Genomic DNA, 11216 nt, shown 5'->3' on the forward strand with positions numbered 1-11216 from the left:
TGCAGAGCGCCACCCAGCCGCAGTCCCGTGCGTCCGCCCCCCCGCCCACCCCCACAGCTCCCGTGCTCCCGCGCCAGAAGCGCGGTGCCACCTCCCGCTGAAGGTTTCCACTTCAGTTCTGAAATAGGACTTCGAGACGCAGGTCTAAAAAAAGTGTAAACTCAATTCATGTGCCAGATTCATTTCCCCTCCTGCAGGGAAAGCCAGAGCAGAGACGACAGTGCCCGGGGGCGGGGGGGGGGGCGCAGGACCGCAGGAAAAGCCGCACGCCCCCACCTTCCGTCTCACTCGAGTGGCCAGCCACGCCGCGGCCGCCACGAGCAGCTCCCCCCCGAGGCCCCTAACCTGAGCAATGGCCTCCAGCACCCAGTGGAGCCGAGAACACTGTAAAGCGCCGACTGCAGAACATGCCCCCCAGCACGGACCCCCCGGCTCTGCATCCGCTCCTGCCCCGCTGACCGCTGCGCTGCAGCCCCTGGCAGAGCCCGGGGGTGAGCCCAAGCGCGCGGGCCCATCCGGCTGTCCCTCGATCACCGGCAGTGGGGCCACGGCAGCCGCCAGGTGCCGGTGCAGGCGTCAGTGGTGCCGCGCGGCAGAGGGGAATGCCGGACGGTGTCTCTCGCGCGGCCGTTCAGAGGCACCCTGGCCTCGTCCTCAAACCGGGGACCGAGCTGCACACTCCGTGCTGAGCAGGCCTGCGGGCCGGGGGGGACCAGACCGGCACAGCACCGCCCCGCGGGGGCCGGCCACGCACTGCTCCGGCTGCGGGGGCCCTGGGCCCACACAGGGAGGCCGGGAGCAGGCCCAAGCCCCCCCACCCCGGCCGGGGCTCGACCCGTTCCCAGAGCAAGATCCAGACTCTGTTCTCGCTCAGGGGTCCCGGTGGGCCCTTGCGGGGTGGGGCAAGCACTCGGGGTGCCCTTCCCTTTGGCCAGGGGCCGCATTGGGGGAGCTGCAGGCAGAGATGAGCTCAGTGGGGGGGCGGCTTTGGCTACTGAAAGGGAAGGGGAAGCCCAGGTGGGGAGGGGAGGCCAGGAAGGGTGGCACCAGGCCAGCTGGAACCCGCAGCACCCCATGTCAGGATTTGGGGGGCTGTGGCAAGGAAACGGCCGCTTGCCTGCTCTGCCCCCTCCCCTCCCCTCCCATGCAGACCAGTTGAAGTGGGAGAGGCGGAGTCGGGGGGGGAGCGCAGAGCCTCTGCATCGCCGCCATCGGGACCAGGCGAGGCAGGAGTGCCCCCCGAAGCCCTCCAGAAATGGCCCCCACCGCTCCCTGTCACCCCCCCCCCACATAGCCTGGGGGTCGCCTGGGCCGGGAACGCAGCTTTGCGCGCTGGGGTACAGTGGGTTCAAAGCCAGGAGCCCAGGAATTCAGGGCAGGGTCTCTTTCTGGGGGGTCCGGAAAGCAGTCCAAATATGGGGGGGGGGCGCGTTGGAGCAGACGAGCCACACACAGCAGACTCTAATAAGGGGGCTGCAGGGGGAGCCTGAATTGTCCAGCCACTGAACGTGGGGGTCACAGTTCGATTTCGAAGGACTTCTGCCGGTCGCTGGAGAAAGGGTTGGGCATGGTGGGGGGGGGCTTGGTCTCCAGGGCAGCCCACTGCGCTTCAAAGGGGTCGGGGGGCTCCTGGCGCGGGGCGGGGGGCGCCGGCTGGCTCTGCCCAGGAGGCCAGGCGGACCCGTTGGCCTTGGGCCGGCAGGGGCCCAGCAGGCTCGGGGGGAAGGGCCCCCCCTTGCCCCCCAGGGCGGCGGCGGGGGCCTGTGCGGCCGAGCAGAAAGCGTTGGCCACCATCTGGGAGGGGGTGATGCCCACCACGGGGACGGCCGTGCAGGGGACCAGGGCAGGGTAGGCCGCCCCCAGCGGCACGAAGGCGGGGGGCAGGGGGGGGGGGCGCGAACATGCCCAGGGGGGGGGGGGCTGCGTCGTAGCCCAGCGGGAAGGGGGGCCGGGGGCCGGGGGCCGGTGCCGCCACGGCGGGCTGCTGCTGCTGGTGCTGCAGCTGGGCCTTGGCGGCCTGGGCCACCTCCTCCAGCCAGCGCTCGGCCTCCGACGGCGTCCGCTTGTGCCCGGGCTGGAAGGGCGCGCTCACGGGGGCTCCCACGGCGGGGTCCATCCATGCGGCGGGGCCTGGGGGGCAAGGGGGCACCGTCAGCTCCTGCAGCGGGGCCCCGGGCGGGCGGGCCAGGGAGGGTGGTGGGTGGGCGGCGTACCTGTGCTGCCCCCTTCCGTGGGCGCTGCCGCCGGGACGTGCCCCAGGGCGCCGCTGGGAGGGGCTCCGCCGGAGGACTCCCCCCCCGCCGGCTGGGTGAGCGAGGCATCGATCTGGCTGCAGAGGGCGGTGATGCCGTCCGAGTCCCCGCCAGATGCCGGGGCGAGTTCTGCAACCAGAGAAGGGCAGGCGTGTTGGGGGGGCACAGAGGGCCCCATGGGCCGCGCTGGGGGGTGGCCCCACGGCGGCCGCCCAGCAGTCTCCCCAGCCCCCCGGCCGCCTGCGTCCCGCCGCGGAGGGCCCCACGGAAGGCCCCCCCCCCCGCTCACCTGCGCCCCCCCCATGGCCCCGGCGCTGCAGGGTGGAGGGCAGCTCGTTCAGGCGCAGGGAGAGCTGCCGCTTGAAGGGCGAGTTCTTCTGGCTCAGGGTGGGGAAGCCGCGGAAGGAGCCCTGCCGCACCAGCTGCTCCAGGGGGGCGTGGCGGCGCGGAATGGCACGGGCCCCCCCCGGCTCCCCCTTCTCCTCCGGCGACACGGCCCCCTGGGGCGGGGAGGCGCTGCCGGGCTGCGCGGGGCCCGGCGGGGGAGCCGAAGGGGCTGCCGCTGCTTCCGCTGCAGGGAGGAGAGGAGAGGAGAGGGCCCGGAGGTCACCAGGCTGCCCCCGGCGGGGCTCCTGGCATGCATCGGTGGCCGGCCGCCAGCCCCCGCGCTCTCCTCGGGTCCCTGCCACAGCCTGGCATGGCCACCCATGCCCCCCCCCCCAGCGCTGCCTCGGCGCGCCCTTGCTTGGGCCGGTCCCCCTTCCAGCCGTGCCACGGCTGCGAGGACTCCAGCCGCCTCAGCGGCCGGCCAAGCGTGGCCCCCACCGGGGGGCTCTCGTGGGGCGGGAACCGGCTCTCGCCTGCCACGGGACCACGCCGTGCCCCCGCCCGGCCTCGACCTCGGCCCCCCCGCGGCACACGAGAGGAGCGTCGCAGGGGATCGTCGCCTGCCCAGCAAGGCCCGTTCCCGCGGCGGGACCCACGGCCCGGCCGGCCGGCCCTACCTTTCTTCCGCTCCGGTGGCAGCCGGGCCCCCGAGGGCCGCGTGGCGGAGGCGGGCGGGCCGGGCAGGCGGAAGGAGCCCTCGCGGGCGAAGCTGGTGCGGCTGGCATCGAAGGAGGCGGTGACGCCGCACTCCTTCTCGCGCTTCTGCTTGCGCTCCAGGCAGGCGGCGAAAGCACAGCCCACGGCGTGGCTCAGGCGCTCGCCCTGCGGCGGGGAGAGGGCAGAGAGCGCCGCTGAGCCGGCGGGGCGGGAAGGGGCAGGGGGCGTGCAGAGGGCCGGCCAAGTCCCGAGGGCCATGGGTCCCGCCCGGGCGGTGGGGGGCCTGCCCGGGCGCGGGGCACAGCTCGGGGCGCCCCTTGCCGGGCTGCGGCTGCCGCTGTGCCTCCCGGTGCCGGACGAAGCCCTGCAGCCCCGGCCCGGCCCGGCCCCGCGGCCCACCCACCGAGTCCTTGAGTGCCAGGAAGCAGTGGCAGATCCAGCGGCGCGTGGTGCCGTCCCGGCAGATGTAGGAAAAGGCCTTGTCAAAGTTGCGATCGGGGGCGCAGAAGGAAACCTTCTCGATCGTCTGGTCCACAATGAGGTCCTGGGGAGGGAGACGCAGAGGAGATGGGGGCACACGCTCCTCCCACCTCGTGAAGGAGCCACCGGCCTTGCCCTGCGACGCGCTCCGTGGGTGGGGGCGGTACTCTGCACATGCTCTGGGCGCCCTGCGTTGCTGCACTACGGCTGCTGGCGAAGCGGAGCTCCCTCAGAGAGGGAGGAGGCCCGCGGGCAGAGGGGCGGGTCTGGCACAGGCGGCGGCTTGGGCCGTGGGGCCGCCTGCCCGGTCCTCCCCCCACAGGCCGCTTCCGGCCGGGTCGGGCTTGCTGCCCCCCTCGGGCCGGGCTGCCAGGGACCTTTTGCGGGAGGCCGGGGTGCCCAGGCGGGCGCCCGAGGGCGGCTGCGCTCCCTGCGGGGTCGCCCGCGCTGGGATGCCGCACCTTGGTCTTGTCATCCACAACGCGCAGCCCGTCGGCCGAGACCCACAGCACAGACTTCACGGACTTGCGGCCGCTCTGTGGGGTGAAACAGAGCAGGCGCGGCCACATCAGGGGTGGCACGGAATCCCGCCCCCCGACCTGCAGAGCGGCTTTCACAGGATCGGGACAGCAGAGCTGGAAGCAGCCAGGGAGCGCCCCCTACTGGCGCAGGGCCCGTGCCCCCACCCCACCCAATCCACCCTCGCTTGGCCAGGGCTCCTGCTGGCCCCCCGCCCTCCATGCGCAGTGGAGGCTGGGCATGCACGCAGGGGCTCGGGGGGGCGCTTCCGGTGCCCGCGGGGGAGCAACCCTCAGGGCCCACCCCCGGGCATCCGGCCCCCCGGCCCCCCGAGGGCGAGGGCCTCCGCCGCCCCAGCTCACCGCTTTCAGCTTCTTCACCGCCTCCTCGCACACGTGCATGCCCCGCGACTCCTCCACCTCGGCATGGCCCAGGTACTGCAGCGGAGAAGCAGAGTTAGGGCGGGCTCCTTCCGCCTCGCCTTCCCCGGCTTGTCCACCGAGGAAAACGACTCGCGCAACTCCCGGGGCAGCGAATGACGGACCTTGCGGCTGAGGGAGAAAGCTGAGCCGGGCCTCGGCCGGGACGCTTCCGGGCCGGCAGAGTCCAGTGCTCCTCACTGGAGATGAAAACGGGCACCCTGCTGAAGCACGGAGGCACCCCTTCGTCTCCCACCCTGCGGATGCCACGTGCGTTCCCCCGCCAGAAAGGCAGGAGCAGGGAGGTGGGTGCTGCAGGGGAGGAAGCTGGCGCGCCGCGGAGCCCAGCTGGCCTGGGCTGAGCACGGGGTGGCCGGGGGCGAGAGGCCCGGCCCCTGCCCGCCGCGCAGCGGGGGGCTGCAGGTGCCCCCGCGTGGCCCACGACCCCGGCCGACGTCGCCGCCGCCGCCGCTGTGCAACCGGGGCCGTGGCGGGGCGGGGGCTGCTGCATGGCCACCCCCCTCCGGGGCCCTGGCCCGCGCCCCCCACTCACCCGCACGGGGAAGCTGCAGCGGCCCTTGCGCACGGCCTCCTCGTCCGCCTGCCACTGGTGGGGCCGGCTCGCCTCCGGGACGTACGCCGGCTGCTTGCGTCGCAGGCTCTGGCGCAGCTTGTTCATCGCGGACCCCTCTGTGCCTGGGGCAGAGGGAGGGGCTGACTCCTGCTGGCCGGGGGGCTGGGCCCCCACTGCCGGTGAGCCACGACCCGTGCTGTGGCGGCGGATCGTCCCCTGCCGCCCCTCGTGCACAGGCCGCGACAAAGCCAGCTCCCCGCAAAGGACCATCCCCACAGACGCTTGCAGGAGCACATGGAGCCGCCATCACGGCGGACTGAACACGGGGGCAAAAGCCCCCTCTGCTCCCTCCCGAGTAGCATTAAACCGCTGCGTTTGTTTCTTTTTTAAATTTGTAGCTGCTTTGGCTGGCCGCTTTTCCAGTCATTGCTCTCTTTAAAAACATCTGTTCATGCTGCTTGTTTGCTGGAGTGATGGGGGCTCTTAACACGGGTCTGCGCACACTTGCTGTGAAAAAGTGTGTTGGGGGGCAAACAGATACTCCTTGAAGTGAGCATCCCCCCTCAACTGTTTGGTACACAAAGATCAAAGACACTTGTCTTGTTTTCCTTCCCTGGACAGAACTCAGCTTGTTGCTGGGTCAAAAGACGTGGTTCCAAATGTTTGTTCCTGTGTGTCTGCTGCTCCTACCAGGTGAATGTGGATTTCTTGCCCCCCTCGGCCCCCACTTGCTCTCTCGGGGTCACTCTGTGCAGTGCAGGCTGACGGGCACGTGGCCCAGAGGAGCGTGCCAGGGGCTGCGGAGCTCCCGCTGTGTCGGATCCCGAGCTTAATGGACACGTGCCTCGGTTTCCCCTTTTGGCGGGGTGGGCTGCCGGGAACGCAAACGACGGTCTGTGCCCAGCCTCACCAGCCCCTGCGGCACCGCCACAGCCCCTCAGCCCACCCCCAGACCACGGGGCCAGAGGGACGCGGGGCGCCCCAGAGGCCTCCCCAACCTAAAGGAGCAGGGACGGAGGGCACCGCCCGGCTTCCGTGACGTGGTCCGCCTTAGCGCCCCTCGCGCAGCACAATCCTGCCGGCGCCCCGAATGCTGCCGTCTCATCCCAGGGACAATGACTCCCCCCCAGCGGCCCTGCGCGCCTGTTCCCCACACCCAAACGGCTCTCGACACTCCAGAAGCGCCAGGAGCACACGGCGGAAGCGGCTGTCGCCACGTCAGGCAGCTCCGCCGCGAGCGGATCTCTGCAAAAGGCAGTGCGGATCGCGCGGCGCCCCACGTGGCTGCCCCTCTGTGTAGAGCTCCCCACGGCCCGAGGGGTGGAGCGGCCCGAGGACGCCCCCCCAGATGGCCGCGGCTGTTGCACCGGCCCCAGGGAAGCGCCCGCGTGGACGGCAGCCGGGGCCCTCCCGAGAGGCACGTGCGGCCCGCAGGGGCCTCAAAGCCCCCCGCCCCCGCCCGCCACGGAGACACACCAAAGGGGTCCAGATGCCGGGCAAGGCGCGGCCCGCAGCGGCCCCGGCTCCTCCCGTGTCTGTGGGGAGGGGGGAGGCGGGGAAGAATGGAGACCCCCAGCGAGGATTCCTAAGGCGACGGAGGCTTGTTTAAAGGCCGCCTTTGAGCAAAGTCAAGCTTTCCTTTTGCAGCAGCTGCACCGGAGCTGATGGGAACAAAGGGGCGACGTGAAGGCCCCCCCACGCCGGGCGAGACAGCTGCCCCTGAATGGCCCGGGGGGAGCCCCCACAGCTGTGTGCGTCCACTCGCTCCCCCCCCCAGCCCTTCCCAAGCACACCAGCTGGACGGGGCTGAGCAAACATTTGGCCGAGGGGGGACTGTTGCCTCAGCTGCCACCGGGCTGGTGCCCCCCCATCCTGCCCAGGCCCGCACACAGGCGGCCGGGGCTGCGCAGAGTCTGGCTGGCAGATGGGAGCCCTTCCCAGACGGGGGGGGGGGGGGTCACGCTAAAAAGTGGGAGAGAGGGAAGACCAGGAATGCCTGCACCAGGCACGACCGAGAGGGACGGACGGGCACTGCCGGGAAAGGCTGCCCTGAGCACGAGGCCGGCCAGGCCCGGAGGTGCTGCGCGAGGGCCTCTTCCCAGGGCAGGGGGCCTGGCCGTGCCCCCCGCTCGGGCTCTGGCACCGGAAGCTCGCCAGCGGGCTGGGTGGCCTCTGGGACGGGCTGCAGCTGCAGATCCCCCAGGGTGCCCCCAGGGTCGGGAAGGCGGAAAGAAGCAGCCCGGATGGGGGCACGCGGTCACTGCAACGGACCCGGGGAGGGACCCCATGCCAGGGAGCGCTGGCCGGGCTCCACGGAGGCCGGGCCTGCTGCTTCCGTCTCCCATGCACACGGCCTGCTGCCCCAGATCTCCAGCCAAGCCACCTGGCACCGCCGGGTGGGTGGGCGGGCTGGCCGGGCGCCAGCCATGACCACGGGAGACGGTGGCGAGGCCGAACGTGGCATGCCACACGGCGTGCAGGGGGCCCTCGGAAGGCACACGGCGGGCCCTTGCGCGGGAAGGGGTGCCCAAGGAGCTGTGCCTCCACGGCCGTTTCGCAGACCCCTTCCTTACAGGCCCGCCAGTAAGAGCCAATTCCCTGCCCACGATGAGCAAAGATTGCGAGGGACGGAGGACGGGGGCTCTTGGGGGTGTCTGGCCCTCCGCCATCCGGCCACGGAGACCGACGCACGCACTGGAGGTGCGAGTGGCCGTGCCAGGCCCCCGAAGGAGCCATTTTCACCGCAGAAGGGGAAGCGGGAGGATGGCAGGAGCTGCTGCAGCTCCCCGTCCCCGGAAAGCGAGAACCGACTCCAGCCCGTGCCGACCCCATTCTGTCGTGGCCGGGATGACGCTGCCGCCGAGGCGCTGGCCCGGCCCTGGGGGGACCGGGCTCCAGTCGCCACTCAGCCACGAAGCGTGCCGGAGGACACTGGGCCAGCAAATCATTCTCAGCCTGGCCTACTTCACAGGGTTGTTGTGAGCCCACAAGTGCAGAGGGGGGCAGCCACGCAAGCCAGCTGGGACCCCTTGCAAGACGACAATCGGTGGATCCAAACGCAGTGAGGATCAAGCAGACCGGCCAACAGGCCACAGTCTCTGGGCGGTAAACATTCGATGACGCCGAATTGTTCTCAGCCGGCCGAGAAATAGTCTCTCCTCCCAGCTCCGGATGTCTAAATCAATTGCCCGAAGGCGGAGGGAGCGCGGAGGCTGCCACCACCCACAGAGTCCTGGAGCGCTGCCATTTCCTCCTCGTCACCCGCAGAACCAGCAGCGCCCGAGCGCGAGTGGAGAGGGGTGGGCGCCCCTCCAGCCCCGCTCAGGTGTGAGGATGGTGGGCCCAGACCCCCACAGCCAGAGCCGCCCCTTCCCAGCCGAGCATCCTCCTGCCGGAGCAGATCCCAGGCAGGCAGGGTGGGGGGGCCTCTCCTGCCCCCCCCGGGGCACCCCCTCTTCCGCCGGGAAGCAGCCTGGGGCATCTGCCGCAGCCGAGAGCACGGCCCTTTGTGCTTGTCCCCGGAAGCCGAAGGCAGCCAGCCCTGTCCCCAGCCCGTTGAAAGTGCCACCAACACAAACTCACCTGCACAGTGGGAACAAGCGGAGCTGAGGCAAGGAGGCAACACCACAACCGCACGGCGCTTCCCCAGACAGACCCGAATGCACACACAAGCCGCCCCGAAGCTGCCCAGGCTGAAACCCGGCCCCGCTGGCCGTCCTGCCACACCTCCTCCAGAGTGGAAACAGCAGGCACGCCAGCGGCTACCAGAACCCGGCCTCTCCCACCGCAGCCCCGTCCACTCCCGTTGCCCAGCCTGGGAGAAGCCCGGAGCTCCGTCCCTCCCCGGCTTCAAAACAGGGAGACCCCAGGGGTCCTTTGCTCCCGGGGCAGCGGCTGCAGCTGCGCCGCGCCTGCCTCGCTGCAGCTAATTGGGCCTCGTTAATGGGCAGCAAAGCCTGCGGCTTGTTTCCCAGCTTCCCGTCAGCTCCGCGAGTCTGGGAATCCATGAACTTGGCTGCCCTCCTTTCCCAGGCGCCTGAGGAGAGCAGCCGCCAAGCCCCATCCAGCTGGGACGGTGGCCTCAGCGCCCCTCCCCGGCTCGAGGGACGCCAGCACTGCAGGCCGAGCCTCATCGAGGCCCAGGCAGGCCCGGCCCTGGGAAGCAGTGGAGGTGCAGGACAGCATCCCTCCGGGCACGTGCAGAGTGTCATCTCCTCCTCCCATGAGGAGGGGAGCAGCACCTGGGCCTGCCCACTTTGCCGCTTTTCTGGCGGACATGATGGCGGAGCAGAGCGTGGGTCTTGTCCGTCTCCTCCCTGCCAGAGGCAGGGAAAGGGGCATCCCGGGAGGCGTGACAGGCAAGCCAAGGAGGGGCTCCTCCGTGCCGCGCACCGTCCGGCCGTGGCACCCGCTTGCGCAGGCAGCAGCGACGGCCACCCAGCCGGAGGGCTTCAAGGGTGGGACGTGCTGTGGGGAGGCGTCCCCGGACCGCCTGCCCCAGGGTATGCTGCCTCCCCGCCAGGCGCTCTGTGGCCGGAACAGCGGTGGGAAGGCCCGGTCCCCGGACTCTGCGTGGCAGCTTGGCGGCCCTTGGATCTGTCCAGCAGGGCTCTGTGGAGGGTGGCGGGGACCATGGCCAGCGCCACCGAGGCCAGAGGGTGCGGCCGCCCGCAGTGAGGCCTGCGGCTCTCCCAAGGCCCCGCTCCCCAGGCCGCCCATCGCTCCGCGGGGCTCAGAGGCCGCTGCGGCTGGGAAGCAGCAGGCGGGGCAGCGCTGGGCCCCCGAGGCTCCGCAGGGGGCACCAGGGCCCCGAGCGAGTCCGCAGCCCCGCAGGGCACCCGCAAGGTCGGGCTGGGGTGGCCACCGTGGCATGTGGCCTTCTTCCGCAGCGCCAGCTCAACGGGCGGCCAGGCGGCACCGGGTCTCTTGCCCCAGCCGTCGCCCATGCCCGGGTGCCCTTCACACCCCCAGCCCCTCCCAGCCCCTCCTTTTCTCCCCAAAGGGTGACCAAGAGGGATGGCTGCTTGGCAGGCAGGCAGGCAGGCAGGCAGCCCCCTCTGGGGATGTGCATATGCTGGGTGCCAGGGCCAGGCTGAGCCCCATGGCAAGCCAGGGGACAGCGGAGCACGTACAGAGTGCCTCTTCCTCCCGCAGGGTAGAGCACAGCTCTGTGCAGGCCCCTCCTCAGCTGCTGGATCCCGGAAGGGCTGTGCTGCTGCCCGCCCGTGTCCACGATGCTGGGCTAGCTGCACCCCGAGGCAGCGGGGCATAAATGCCCCCCAGGCCCCACCCTGGGGGAGGTGCCTGCCCACGACCACTTGCTCTGGCCTCGCACACCGGCTGGCTTTGCTTCCAGGGAAGGCCAGCCACACGGGCCGGCTCCCAGGCTGCCCGGCCCTGCCCTCAGCCAGTCCATGCCAACGATTCCAAGCTGTCTCCCTTTCTGGGGGGGTCTCTGGGGGCTGGCACGCCATCCCACTCGGAAAGGACTTCATGACCCCTATGCCGGCACAGGGCCGCAGCCTCACTCCCCGAGCATAAAGCCCTGGCGCTGATCTGTGCTCCTACCTGGATGCGAAGCACCCTGGGGGCTGGACTCCCACGGGAATTTGTCTCCAGGGGGGCGGGGGAGGGACAAGGGCAGGGGCCTCAGCAATTCCCCCCCCCCGGCAGTCTGAAAGGGGGCTCTGACACATCTAAATGTAAACTGGTTCCGGCTGCACCCCACTTCCCAGATGCACTGGAGCAAATGGATAGGAGAAATGCACTTTACACATGCCCAGAGGAATCCACCCTTCTCTCATCTGTTGCAAGGTTAATGAGGAGGCTCCGCACTCATCAGCCACAGGCTCAGTCATGGTCCTGCCCTCTTGGAGCCCCCCTGCTCCAAAAGCCCAAGTGAGCCGGAACTGTCGGCTCATTCTTAAA

General features: G+C 70.8%; 1 protein-coding gene across 1 annotated transcript; it reads right to left on the reverse strand.

Annotated features, from left to right (window-relative positions):
* Window positions 1–1515: 1515 nt before the first annotated feature.
* LOC123021028 (numb-like protein) lies at window positions 1516–5393 on the reverse strand. The gene is given in 9 exon segments (XM_044425397.1): window positions 1516–1893; window positions 1895–2130; window positions 2214–2381; window positions 2542–2823; window positions 3257–3461; window positions 3700–3840; window positions 4238–4312; window positions 4658–4732; window positions 5268–5393. Coding segments are annotated over 9 exon segments (1686 nt in total).
* Window positions 5394–11216: the final 5823 nt, after the last annotated feature.

The sequence above is a fragment of the Varanus komodoensis genome, unplaced genomic scaffold (genome assembly GCF_004798865.1).
Source record: "Varanus komodoensis strain SLA01 unplaced genomic scaffold, ASM479886v1 scaffold153, whole genome shotgun sequence".
NCBI lineage: Eukaryota > Metazoa > Chordata > Lepidosauria > Squamata > Varanidae > Varanus > Varanus komodoensis.